A 14,945-nucleotide genomic window follows, 5' to 3' on the forward strand; every position below is an offset into this window, starting at 1 on the left:
AGATTGCACACTCGTACTATTTATACACATTTCCGTGAGATCGGGTTCGAAGTACCACTTAACCCCACCAGATCAGAAATGTAACTGCAGGAATTCACTGCAGTTTCTAGCTGAAATGAACACTGGAATGGCAGCAAAAACCACAACTTGTATCCCTATTAACACAAATTATGATAACATTGTGATAATTATGATAACTATGTCTCTTCATAGTTTTGAAATTGCTGTTTTGTTTTCCACCAGAAGTGATGGGGTTAACACCGGGAGTTCAGGGAACAAAAGAAAGAGCTAGACTGGTGCGCTTGTGACAGTGTGTTCTTCTTCGTTCCGATTAAAGTTCAGAAACAGAGCCTCCCTTGTCTGTTATTATTCAGACATTACAATATGTTCACTGTTTTACTACTAAAATGACAGATGGTGGAAAAAAAATTAAATGGGAGGAAAATATTTTTGACAATGCTTTTGCGTTCTCTCCAAAACGTTCTGCATTCCCCCAAGAAACTTTGCACAAAAGTTTCTGTGAGGGAACACAAAGTTTCTCGGGGGAACGCATGCATTTTCTGAGAGAAAGCAAAAGCATTGACTTATTGTTCCTTAGGGGCTCTGTACTAAAACTGTGCTATGACCTCAAAACACTTTTACCATAGTGCATGATATGTAAACGAATACATTTTAAAGATTGCATCACATACCAACTCCATACGTATGGCTTTTCTAACATTGTAAATTTGCTTGGTAGCTCCCCTGGTACAGAATTGCATGAGCTGGAGCACTCGGGTATGAGACCCGTGAAAAAGGAGTCATGATATGTAAGGGATAATGTACACCCAGCCGGTTGTTATCGCAGAATAAACCCCGTCAGAGTGATCAGGACCCCGACGTGAAGCGGAGGTGTCTTGCATCACTCTGAAGTGGTTTATTCTGCGATAACAACTGGCTGGGTGTACATTATCCCGCTTATTACACGGCTACTAATCTCAAATAAATAATTATTAGACACAAAATATTGTCTTGAGATTAAATATTTTATTAGCTCTTACGCAAAGCTTCCGCGAAGAAAACCTGTTCTATCCTGCTTTAAGCCTTTATCTATTGCTGAAGATTTGCCATATGCCCTTGCTAAATGTTGAAAACGAATGCTGAAAGGGTTAGTTCACCCAAAAATGAAACCAAGCCTATGATTTACTCACCCTCAAGTTATCGTAGGTGTATATGACATTCTTCTTTCAGACAAATACAATCGGAGTTATATTTAAAAAGTCCAGGCTAACGTTAATCCAAGCAGTAGTTGTAGTTGTGTTTGAAGTCCATAAAAAATGCAGCTGTCCGTCAAATAACGTGCTCCACACGACTCCGATGGGTTAATGGAGCCTTCTGATTCGAATCGATGCGTTTGTGTAAGAAAAATATCTGTATTAAAAACGTTATAAAGGAAACCTGCCTTGAAGTCTTCCATTGTAACCCCCGGCTGTTTAAGCCACAAGAGGGCGCCAGCGTTAAGCATAGAAGTAGTACCGGTCAAGATAACTCGTAGTACCCGTATGAACTAGCCTAGAAATCTAGACGCACCCTAGCGGCAGCAAATTTAATTTGCCCGCAAGTGTGGTCTAGCAACTCTCAATTCCTATCTGAGCTGTATTCCTCAGAATCTGGACGGCCCAATCACATCGTGTATAGAGTCGGCGGGCGGGGCCATAATGACGACGGCCGAGTTGCGTTTGCGTGCTTCTAGTAAACACAGAAACTGGCGAACGGCGGCGGTCTTTCGAATCAGCTCTACCCGCGCCTCCGGAAGACTTGGAGTTAAGCTTTTCTCTGAGAAAAGAACAAAGAACGGCACTGAAGTCATTCTTAAAAAGGGAAGATGTGTTCGGAGTTTAGCCGACCGGATACGCCGAATGTTTAATCAGTCAGCGAGCTCCGCTTCACCGTCGTTGCTCCGGTTGGTGTAGCCCTATCCTATCGCGTGCAGAGGGAGTTTGAAAGACAACCGTTTATCCCGCCCCTCGGATTGAGCCCTGTCTATGGTGAGTTTCCAGACCAAACATCTTGATGTGGGTCTGGCTTGTCAGGCTACGTATGAACGGTTGTTATCTGGAAATAACATACCGCTGGAATGCGCGATTGATCAATCAGAATCAAGTATTTCACAGAGCCGTGTAATAAAAAAGCTTAAGGACTAAGAGGAGGCAAAAATGGCGTTGATGCTTTAGCAAACATGTTTTTATTTCACGTTTGCTTCATCCCTGTTGGTTAGCTCTGGTGTAGGATTTATTGTAGGTGGTATGCTATTTTGAAATGCGATTAGAGCATTTACCTTTTAGCTCCACTTACCGGGCATTTCATTTCATACAACAACCAACGTAATATAATGTTGCCAGATTCACACTCATCTGTTTCGGATAAAACTGAATGTGCTTTTAGCACCACTCACTCGACATTTCACTTTGAAAATTCCAAAACATGCAACAAAAAACACATTATTTTGCAGAAATGGCTCCACGGGCATTTTTTGTGTCCAATGTGCCTGGATTACCTAAATATTGCAAAGACTGGTCCAAGCCAGCTAAAGTTTCAGTACATTGAAGTCTAGTTTATACTCATAATAGTCAGATTACACTTCATTCATAAAGTCTGTGAGTGGATTGCTTATCAAAGTGTGTGGCATGTGTACATTACTGAATGGATAGCTTAGAATACACTAAATTGAGCATACAGTAACTCTTTTATAGAATGTGGTTAGTAGCTATGCAAGTATGTGCTATGTAAAGTTTTGGCTGTATATCAGCAACAGCAGGTCATTAGTGAATATTTGTCTGAGGCCCTATAATGAGTGCCAGGTGGAACATCCCCAATACTGATTCCAGATCAGCCCAGACAACCTCCGAACTCTGCATGTAACATCAGTCTGCACTCTTATTTATAAAATCAACATCCCAGACTCTAGAATTCGTCAACATGGTTGTTTCAGTTGAGCGGCTGTCATCATGTTAAGATTACAAAAACAAGCCATCATTGAAAAACAAATTATATCGTATAAAAAAGCATGCAAGGATAAAAAAACTTCCCAGCTGGACGTGCTCTACATTGTGTCTCAGTTTGGCTTCTAGATGAGAACTTGCGAGACGCCTCGGAGAATGTCTGAGGAGTCTGATGTTCCTTGGAATGAGTTCTGGGCAGCAGTTTAAAGAGCTCATTAAAAGATGAGTGGATTTTGATTGCTGGTGATCATGTAACAAAAATAATAATATTGATACATTGGAACAAGCTGGGTAAGTGGTTTTGTCTCATATTGTTTCTGTTGCTTTTGTATGTACACATACAGTGCCCCTGAAAAGTTCTTGCACTTAAGACAAAATGAACTTAATAGCACTCCTGTCATTTCACTTGCCACTGTACATATACTCAAATGTAAGGGTGTATTAATTACAGAACAAATGTTATACTTGCACTATATTGCCAAAAGTTTTGGGATGTCTGCCTTTATATGCAAATTAACTTTAATAACATCCTATTCTTGATCTGTAGGGTTTAATGTGGAGTTGGCTCTCCTTTTGCAGCTAAAACAGCTTGAGCTCTTCTTGGAAGGCTTTTTTTTACCTTTCTTCTAGAAGTGAATTTGTGAGGTCATCCTAAAGGTGTTCTGCCAGGTTGAGATCAGGACTCTGTGCAGGTCAGTCAAGTGTCTACATACCAAACTCACTCATCCATGTCTTCATGGACCTTGCTTTGTGCACTGGTGAACAATCATGTTGGAACAGGAAGAGGCCATCCCCAAACTGTTTTCAAAAGTTTGGGAGCATGAAAATGTTCAAAATGTCTTGGTATGCTGAAGCATTAAGAGTTCCTTTCACTGGAACTAAAGCCGGGTGCACACTGTGCGATTTTGGCCACGATTTGGCCGTCTGAGACAAATTTAGCAAATCCTAAAAGATTCCTCTGATCCTAGGCTAAAATCTGACGTCTTTGGTCGTTAGTTTGACATGTTCACCGGCAGCCGATTAATGAGCGATGCGATCAAATTTTACCTCAGACAAAATTCTGGCAGTGTCAGAAGATTTGGCACACAATCCTGCAGTGTGACTTCTCCTACGACGACAGTCAAATATCTCCGTTTTTCAAGACAAACTATGACCAAAACGAGTCCTAGAGATTTCTTTGTAGCCAGCATTTCAGTCCCGTGTGTAATGCAGCTCACTGTCACCGAACGCGTCATTCATTGATGATATAAAACTCCGGGTGAGTTTTCTTGCGCGCGTCCGTTTTTAGCGCGCCTTAACTATCGTGCAGTCTGACATTAATGTCAACTGAGATCTTACAGTGTGACATGGCGATCATGTTCGTACAGTCTGACAAGGGACATTCGCAAAGGATTTTGAAAAATCGCACAGTGTGCAGGACCCATAAGGGGACAAGCCCAACCCTTGAATTATGACCACACACCATAATAATCCCACTCCACCAAACGTTACATTTGGCACAATGCAGTCAGGCAAGTACCTTTCTCACGGCAACCGCCAAACCCAGACTCGTCCTTCGGATTGCCAGACAGAGAAGCATGATTTGTCACTTTAGAGAACACGTCTCCACTGCTCTAGAGTCCAGTGGCGGCGTGCTTTACACCACCACTGCACATTTTGTATGTCTCCCTCATCAGTCACTCATACTTCAGGTCTTGCAGTCTCTACTAATAAGCGGATGAGTTGGATCAGGTGTGTCTGGTGAGGGAAACATGCACAATGTGCAGTGTTGGGGGGTCTGCAGCACAGGGTTGAGAACCATCGCTTTACACCACAGCATCTCACGCTTTGCATTGCACTTGATGATGTAAGGTTTGGATGCCGCTGCTCGGCCATGGAAACCCATTCCATGAAGCTCTCTACACACTGTTCTCAACAAAAAGTTTGGAGGTTTGTAGCTATTCACAGAAAGTTGGCAACTTCTGCTCACTGTACGCCTTAGCATGTGCTGACCCCGCTCTGTGACTTTTGTGTGGCCTACCACTTCATCGCTTTTACTTTATAATACCACAAACAGTTGACCATAGAATATTTAGTAGAGGTAATTTCACAAATGGACTTATTGAACTGGCGGCAACCTATCACAGTACCACACTTGAATTCACTGAGCTCCTGAGAGTGACCCATTCTTTCAGCCTCGGTGCTTGATTTTATCCACCTTTGACCATGGAAGTGATCGGAACTTCTGAATTAAATTATTTGGTGTCCTAATACTTTTGGCAATATAATGTAGGTTCAATTATTTCTAACTCTAAATAATAGACTTAAACATGCAACTCTTCCTGCACTGTTATCATACATAAATCATGCAGTTTATTGAGAAGAGGTTTGCCATCACCTTTCTAAAGTTTCCCAGAGTCATCTAGAGACAAGAATATCATGGAGACTTCGGCATAGAGGCAGTAAACAATCACCCAGAACGCTTTATCAACCCAACATGGCAACTCATAACTGTCGGTGTGTTTTTATACGATCTGCAAATGCCACAATGATAAAAAAAATACAATAAAAAATAGTTATGTTTTCCCATGGGATTGGGTTAATCAAGTACTTGGTATGTTTAAAACGGAGAAGTTTTCCAAAACTATCCCCTAACACTGACCTGTGAAAATTACAAAAAATGCTGACAGACTATTAGATGGCAATGAATGGTTATAGACTGAACATGTAATATGCATGTGCATGACATTATCGTCTTCACAGATTCAAGTTTTTATTGTTTATTTTTACTTATTTTAACTTTTAACGATAAAAGTTACTTTTACTTACTTTTATCTTTTTCAACAACTTGCAATTTGGCAACCTGGTTTCAAAGGTTTGTGTTTTCAGGCACACGAAACACTGTTGTTGTGTAAATGAACAAGCCAAAATGAATACGAAGTTTTACGTTTTTAGTTAAAAAGCAGTGTAGTGTAAACAGCCCCTTAGCAAAAGCATCGTTAACCAACAATAATTGCAAGTTCCATTTGTGCCAACATAATTCAACAATTTGTTTTTTCTATTATCCATGCAATTTAGCTATAGCATGATGAATTAGCAGACAATAATGATCCACCACCTGTGTGACATCATTTAAAACACTTCTACAGCTAATTCTACACTAATTTCTTCTTCTGGGGGATAAGCATTGGATTGTTTTGTGGGACTTAACAGCATGCTAGTTACCACATACCAACGCCTGGCAACCACCTTATGGGTGGGGTTTCCCAAAAGCATCAACCAACTATGGTCACAAGTTCCGTTGCTAATACCAGAGTTCACAGATTCTGTGTTTCCCAAAACCAAAGTTGTTGTTGCTGTGGTTGGAAGCATAGTTTCTTGTTGATGTGGATTTAAATAGATTGTGCTCTTGGGCAAAATTCAAGCAAGCTAACATGCAGTACAATCTATACATTTCAAATTTAGCACTGTTTTTGAGTTTGCATGAGCTCTAGGACCCTGGGGAAACCCCAGAGTATGACGTAAAGAGGGAACCAGTGATGGAATTAAACATGTGTAAATAAAGCAAACAAAAATGGCTGTGTAGTCTCATGCCATGTTCATAATTGAATTTGATCTTAAACTGAATAATTAGCAGAAGTTATAAGTCAGGTGTACAAGACTTAATGACTTCTACACAGTTAAACCAACAAGGTCCAAGCAACAGAAAATACTATGGTTTCGGGAAACATTCGTGACTTGCTAGTTATTCTCTGTTGGTGTGGGGAGTTTAGCATTTACAAAAATGTATCAATTTATCATTGTGTGGCTGATTCTCTTTATAGGGCAATACACTGTGAATACAATAGTGTCCTCTCTTTGTCTGGTCTTGCTCAAGACTTTTTGTCACCCTATTTGTGCTGTCAGTATGAAATGTGTGAGAGAAAGCACGGAATAAAGCAGATGTTTTGTGTAAGCAACCCTGTGTTTTTCCTCCCCTCAGCATCGGAAGTGAGTCCTGCTGGATTTTTGAGGTAGAGCTCTTGACCACAAGTCTCAGTGTAAAGATTTCAAACCGAGAGCGTGCACACGAGAAAAACAGCAGCCGACATAGAGGAAATACCAGCACTGCTCTGATTTAATAGAGAATTCTGAGCAAATATTGCTATTTTGGGGCAAATCTGCAGTAAAGTGGACCTGTCACCGTGAGGTCCGTTTGCCTGAAAGGAAGAGAGGCCCGTCCTGACATGCTTCTAGAATCCCTTGCTGTATGGTAAAGTTTTTGCCTTCATTTTAGCCTTGGAATTTTGGAAGGGCATCTGGAATCAATCTATTGTCTACTAGCCATCGAGCAGTATAAATTTGTATATTTGATCTGAAATCTGTTGCAGCTTGTAGTAGTTAGCAGTTTCCTCTGATTTTTGTTCATATGAAGTGGATGTGTGGCACTGCTGGATAGCAGACAGAGGGGAAGATTGTGTTTCATAATTTTACCCTGGTCCTCTTCCAATGTACAATGTTAAACAATTTCACTGAGATCTGCGGAAATGAGACCTGCCAGCATTGGTAAAAGACAGGCTGAATGGGGGGAGAATATCCATAGGGTCTCGTTATTAGACATGGTCAGCACACAGATTTGCAATGGTTGATAGAACCGAGAGAAAACAAGTAGAAAGAGATCAATGAAGTGAACAGGAGCGAGTCTGAGCTCTTCACAAGAACCACAGTATAGGCTACCACTCCCATCATAATGACTCAGGCATTTGTGTTTGTTCTATTATAGACGGATCAGGTACTCCTTTCATTGTACTGATCTATAACTGTTAGACATTTCACTACTACAAAAGATTTCTCAGGATGAATGAAAATAATGCATGATTAGTGGTGTTTGCTGAGGCAAAACAAGTTTAGTTCTAATTTTGCTAAGTTGTTCAGTTGTGACATTGAGTTGTAGGCGTATCCGGAAGGCTAGATTTTGATTGTTTTAGTTTTTAGTTTTTTATATTAAAAAAACAAAAAACAATCAGAACACCTTAAGCCCCAGGTATATTTCAATTTACGTGTCTCACACACAGTCTTCAAAGTACTGTATACTTACCTGGGGATAGGCGTGGATGGCACATGCACATACTCTACCAGACATTGGAGAGCAACAGTCCTGTCATCAACAGGACATTAGGATCGAAGAAGAAAAGTAGTGGATCAACCACTGCAACACAGTTGAAAAGAAATAATAACAAATGCACAAACAGGGCCGGCGTTTGCTATAGGCGAGCTAGGCGGTTGCCTAGGGCGACAATTGTGTTAGGGGCGCGAGCGCGCTCTAGTGCCGCCCATTACTTCCCATTAAGCATAGAATTGGAACAAGCAAAATACAACATAATGTTTATTAAACATGATCATCATAGGGCGCCCCCTCAGCCACACGTTTAATTACTTATCAACCTGATTATTAGATTGAAGAACGAAAGAAAGAAAGCCCAGTATAGAGGTTAGTCTTCTTATCTCAGTCAGTACGTTGTCAAACAAAATAAAATTACTTAGTACTATCAATATTATCAACTAATATTTATTTTATAAATATTATTAATATTGTCACTAAGCTATCACTTGCTAGTTTTCTATGTATTACTACATATTGCAAACATAACTTCACTGTCAATAATCTACAATAACCTACATGGATGTAATTTAAATATCAAAAGTCCAGTTCGTTATAAATACGGATAAAGTATGCACGTTAGTTATGAAAAGTATGGAATCTACATGGGCGTCGGGAGCAAATAAATAGTGGGGCATGTCATCAAGTTTTGACTCATATCGATCAGAGGTTTGAATCCGCCTTTTGCCACATTTGCTCTATTCCCTTTTCCCATCACATATCAGATCGGAAAGGCATTTCTTTTAAATAAAAAGTGAGAAAATATTAGAAAAGTGGAAATAAAGCGTTTAACGTGTTTAATAATAAGTGCTTCTTGGTTAGGGGTAGGTAAACAGACATGTGCTGAATTAGAGATGATAAAAGTCAGTGGGGCGGGGCAGGGGCGCGCAAAACTCCATCTCGCCTAGGGCAACCAAAGAGCTAGAGCCGGCCCTGCGCACAAACTTCGCAAAAATGCTTAAGTTCACTGTCCATTGTAGTGTTTTCCTTCTGTTTCCGCACTCTTCTTCCGCGACAGCACACTGTGCATAGTACTGTGCATATTGCCACCAACTGGACTCTTCTGTCTTTCTTGAGTATGCACTGTTGTCCATGCACCATCCGCACGGTCTAAAAAAATCGGCCGGGAAAAGCGGACAGGGTGCGCGGACGATATTTTGCCTCATATGGATTGTGAACCGACGTGGACGGTCAAAGTATGCTTTGGGCTTTAGTAAGTGTGTAACAACCTGGCAACTACCCTAATACTTTGTTGGCGAATCTCACAAACATTTCTTCTTAAATAGGTACAATGGAACTTTGTTTTATACCATGGGACCACATGATTGCCATATTTGTTTACCATTGTATTTATACTGTTTTCAAAGTAATTCAAGGAAAATATTTTACTACTGTGCCATGAACAAAACCATAGTAGGACCATAGTCTTTAAAGAGGTGTCAAATCCTGCTCCTGGAGGGCTATCTTGAGCGTAGCATAGCAACTGAAAGATTTGACTAAATATTTGTTTAATTAATATTTTCAACTCAAAATATAATGTAGTTATTTAAATACATTTCGAATAATCGTTATTTTGGATATAAATTAATCAAATCAAATATCCTTGCGCTACGTCAGAATGGCGGCCCCATTGGTCAATACTGTTACTATGAGGACTTTGAAAGTGTTAATTAAATGGCTGTCTAAAGAGGGGTCTGCGAGCTCTCGGATTACATCAAAAATATATCTTAATTTGAGTTCTGAAGGTCTTACGGGTTTAGAATGACATGCGTGTATCCTTTAAGATTTCATATGCAGCTTGGGTCTCTTGGGCTGCATCCAAAAGCAGAAAAAGGATCTAATCCCTCCGTAGGCACCATATGGATGTAGGAAGGCAAGATCCGAATATAAGTCTCGAGAGAAAGCCATTTGATCAATTTTTGAAGGCTGCATGAATGCATTTACTGCCTTTGATATCCCTTTATTCTGTGCGTTTGCTTCCTTGATGATTGGGCTGAAAAAATAAAATGGGATCCGAAAGTTGCGTCAGTTTGTGTGTAAATATATGTTTTTGAACAACTTTTGATTTCATTTCTAGCTAGCTATAAAGTTGTACTTTAGTAATGAAATGCACTCAGTTAATTATTTTGCAGTATATCAGATGTTATGCTGCCCTTTTGGGAGATAACTTTGTGTGCTAAACTCAAAGATATTGTCTAGGAGCAGGATTGGAACTCCTGGATTTACCTTAGTACCATGTCCAACAATCCATGGTTGTAGGCCTACCATGTTTCATTTCTTGCTAGTGTTGGTTTGAATTTTCTGGCAAAACCATAAATTATTAAGACCGGAAGATTTATGACAGAAAGAGAGGTAGCCTACTGTGGCTGGTATGAGGTTTCTCTTGTTCATCACACACCACACACACACTGCACTCTCAGGAAATAAGTAGCAGAGCTCTTTCCCTCTGGGTCTAAAAGCAGAGCAACGCTGATAATCAGTTACTGAGTAACTAATAATGAAGGCTGTTCCCGATTCTGTTCACTGGATTTCAAGCATGTCCATAAGCATGTCCATTCATATGTCTCACTGAACCTTTTAATTAGAAAACACAGTTTTGACTTGTTTCTCACGCCCAGCAGTTTCCTGTGGTCAGAATCATGAAAGCTAGGGCATTTATATCTGTCTGTTTGCTTGGGACAATCATGTTGACCAATTACCGTGGATCTAATGTATGTGTGGTTGTGTGCAGAGACAACAGAGAAAGTTCTTCTTATCTATGTTTGACTAATTTTACATTTCTTGGGAGTGTTTATCTCTTAACTTCCTGTGTATATGTGATCTCTGACAGGTACGTGGTTTTCCAGAGCCCCAGGTCTGCTGGTTTAGGAATGGGAAGCTGCTGATAGCAGGAGATCGTTATTCTATGGAACAAAGTGCCCGTGGAACCTTTAGTCTGGTGGTCCAGGAAGTCCAGGATGACGATAGAGGACGTTACACTTGTGAAGCGCTCAATGATGCTGGGAGCTGCCAGGTTACCGTGGAGATCGTTGTGGAAGGTAAATAATTATTCTGATGGGCTTTAGGTTTATCTTGAGATGGTGTTCTAGAACAGTCAGTGATCATTGTAAGGTTAATGGGATAATCCATGCTGTAGATTAAGAAAAATAAGCAAGATATCTTATTGGAGAATATATGCACCTCACTGGAAAATGCATTTGTTAAGAGGCATCTTTTATGCCATTCTGCTACAATGGGTTTAACTTTAATCATGTCCAAAATATAATTTTAAAGCAATGTCCCAAAATAATGCTGAACCGAATCTGCACGGTAGTGAACTCGTGACCCAAGTCTGCGCGGTAGTGAACTTGTGACCCGAGCCTCCGCGGTAGTGAACTCGTGACCCGAGTCTGCGCAGTAGTAAATGCGTGACCCGAGTCTCCGTGGTAGTGAACTCGTGACCCGAGTCTGCGCAGTAGTAAACTCGTGACCCGAGCCTCCGCGGTAGTGAACTCGTGACCCGAGTCTGCGCAGTAGTAAACTCGTGACCCGAGTCTCCGTGGTAGTGAACTCGTGACCCGAGCCTCCGCGGTAGTGAACTCGAGACCCAGGTCTCCGCGGTAGTGAACTCGTGACCCAGGTCTGCGCGGTAGTGAACTCGTGACCCGAGCCTCCGCGGTAGTGAACTCGTGACCCGAGTCTGCGCGGTAGTGAACTCGTGACCCGAGTCTGCGCGGTAGTGAACTCGTGACCCGAGTCTCCGTGGTAGTGAACTCGTGACCCGAGTCTCCGTGGTAGTGAACTCGTGACCCGAGTCTGCGCGGTAGTGAACTCGTGACCCGAGTCTCCGCGGTAGTGAACTCGTGACCTGAGTCTCCGCGGTAGTGAACTTGTGACCCGAGTCTGCGCGGTAGTGAACTCGTGACCCGAGTCTCCGCGGTAGTGAACTTGTGACCCGAGTCTGCGCGGTAGTGAACTCGTGACCCGAGTCTCCGCGGTAGTGAACTCGTGACCCGAATCTGCGCGGTAGTGAACTCGTGACCCGAGCCTCCGCGGTAGTGAACTCGTGACCCGAGCCTCCGCGGTAGTGAACTCGAGACCCAGGTCTCCGCGGTTGTGAACTCGTGACCCAGGTCTGCGCGGTAGTGAACTCGTGACCCGAGTCTCCGCGGTAGTGAACTCGTGACCCGAGTCTCCGCGGTAGTGAACTCGTGACCCGAGTCTCCGCTGTAGTGAACTCGTGACCCGAGTCTCCGCGATAGTGAACTCGTGACCCGAATCTGCGCGGTAGTGAACTCGTGACCCGAGCCTCCGCGGTAGTGAACTCGTGACCCGAGCCTCCGCGGTAGTGAACTCGAGACCCAGGTCTCCGCGGTAGTGAACTCGTGACCCAGGTCTGCGCGGTAGTGAACTCGTGACCCGAGTCTCCGCGGTAGTGAACTCGTGACCCGAGTCTCCGCCGTAGTGAACTCGTGACCCGAGTCTCCGTGGTAGTGAACTCGTGACCCGAGTCTCCGTGGTAGTGATAGTGAAGGGGAGTCGTGGTATTAAGGTCCCGCCCACACTCCTGCGATGTGGGACTACCAAAAATGACTAGAAAGCATCTCTGGGAGAAAAAATATTTGAAGGATAGTTTGATTGTTTAGTTTGTATCACATCCCATTACATTACACATAGAGGGTGGGGTTTATGACCTATACTGGGACCAATCCACACGGGGCAATCGAGATCTGTTGGCTTCCCTTTTCAGGACTTGATTCTGATGGTGTGTTTTGGTAACTGGAGATGTTAGGCAGAATGTCCAAGCTGCTCTTTTTTTACAGTTGTCGTCAATATGACAAAAGTTGTCAATATGACTTGGACTGGTATATTTAACCTGCAATTGTGCAATTATCAAATTGCATGCTGGCATTCTCATCACCTCAAGAGGTTTGATAGCAATGACTCCAAATGCAGTTAATAATAATAATAATAATAATAATAATAATAATAATAATAATAATAATAATAATCATTATTATTATATATATTATATAGCGCTTTTCTAGGCACTCAAAGCGCTTTACATAGAAGGGGGAATCTCCTCAACCACCACCAATGTGCAGCATCCACCTGGATGATGTGACGGCAGCCATATTGCGCCAGAACGCTCACCACACACCAGCTTATGGTAGAGAGGAGACAGAGTGATGAAGCCAATCATTATATTGGGATGATTAGGAGGCCATGATGGACAGGGGCCAATGGGCAAATTTGGCCAGGATGCCGAGGTTACACCCCTACTCTTTCTCGAAGGACATCCTGGGATTTTTACAACCACAGAGAGTCGGAACCTCGGTTTAACGTTTTATCCGAAAGACTGATCTCATCCGAAAGATTAATTCTTGTGATTGAGCATTATTACTCAAATATATACAGTATGCTTTTATCACTCTATTTTTTTTCTTGGTGCTTGACTGTTCAAATAACCTTCTTTCATTGTATGACAGAGCAGTTTTTTGACATTCTGTAACATTTTCACTGTTTCAACTGTTCCTTTAACATTTTAATCTTACAGTTGCATTCAGATTTTCCTAAAGACTGAACCAAATGCTCTTTTCCAATTTCTGTGAATAGTACCATACAGGAAATACAAATGAAACCACACTTCAGCAGAAACCCTGTGTACATATTGCAGCATAGAACAAACACTAAAGTGTATACTGCATTCTAATACATCAGTTTACCCTACAGCACGTATACTTAAAAATGTACATCACAGTATATAATGCATTTCTAATTTTCCACTTTTTACCTGCAGTAAAAGTGTTCACCGTCAGAGATGCAGCACTACATCTGTACTGATTTATAGACTAATAAATGCTTAATAAACTTCCCCCTGCATACTTTAGAAAAACACAAACATATGGAGCCATTCACGTATTTCACAACTAGCAGCAGATAATAGCAGCTGTATCATGTTTATGAAGGAAGGAGAGAAAGAGGAAAGGGGAAATGTGCTTTTTATGTTTCTAATGAATTCTGTGTGTTTATGATTGGGTGTATACATTGCTCTGTGCTTCATGAATAATCTTTTCCATCCCAAACAGGAAATGCTGTGAAAAAATACAGTCTTCCTTCCTCCAACAGAGCAGGGTGAGGTGCATACTGTTCGAAAAGCACTACATGATGACATTTCATGCATGAATATAAAATACAAAACATGCCATATTGTTTTTGTTTTTTTCGGTAGATAGTTCATTACAAAAGTCTCATCATTTTTTGTATCTTAAAATCAAATGCTTTTTTGCTCTTCATCTTGGAGCTGGTTGGTAATGAAAATACCTGACAAAAATGTATTTGCTCTGAAATTTGAAAAAACAACCCAAGTTTGGTTGAAAATGGACTAACCCAGCAATTGGGTTGTTAAACCCAGCTGTTGGTTTAAATGTTTGCTTAAGACAACCTAATTGCTGGGTTATTCAATTTTCAACCCAACTTGGGTTGATTTTTACCCCAGCATTTTTTTACGTGTAATTAAAATTTTAGTCATTTTGCTGTCAGCCACCTGAGGACATAATTGGGCTAATTTTAAAAGAAATATGTATGTTTTTGGGTTTAGTTTTGTGAATTACAAGCATTACATAAATGTTCTCTCTTTTGTCACCAGTGGATCTATGGGTGTTCCTGCAGTAGAGAATAGACCCAGTATCTGGGGTGAAAGCCCCCCAAAGTTTGTGACTAAACCTTCTCGCCTGTATCTCAAAGTTGGACAGAGTGGCAAATTCTCTGCCAAGATCACGGGGCGACCCCAGCCACTGGTGCAGTGGTATAGGGTGAGACATGATTAACCAATATTTGAAATCAGAGGTTGGGTCTTGTGCAGG

General features: G+C 41.5%; 1 protein-coding gene across 4 annotated transcripts in view; it reads left to right on the forward strand.

Moving 5' to 3' along the window:
* Nucleotides 1-14,945, forward strand: part of mylka (myosin, light chain kinase a) — a 151,486-nt gene that overhangs the window by 55,134 nt on the left and 81,407 nt on the right. For 3 of the 4 annotated variants that reach the window (XM_067443257.1, XM_067443258.1, XM_067443260.1), the window contains 3 exons: nucleotides 10,931-11,138; nucleotides 14,169-14,214; nucleotides 14,729-14,894. In XM_067443257.1, coding sequence (XP_067299358.1) covers nucleotides 10,931-11,138; nucleotides 14,169-14,214; nucleotides 14,729-14,894 — 420 coding nt within the window. Of the gene's footprint in view, nucleotides 1-7,194; nucleotides 7,213-10,930; nucleotides 11,139-14,168; nucleotides 14,215-14,728; nucleotides 14,895-14,945 lie in introns of those variants that run through there. The other variant, XM_067443259.1, reaches the window with a different exon arrangement.

Source organism: Pseudorasbora parva, chromosome 5 (assembly GCF_024679245.1).
Source record: "Pseudorasbora parva isolate DD20220531a chromosome 5, ASM2467924v1, whole genome shotgun sequence".
In the NCBI taxonomy this organism is placed as follows: Eukaryota; Metazoa; Chordata; class Actinopteri; order Cypriniformes; family Gobionidae; genus Pseudorasbora; species Pseudorasbora parva.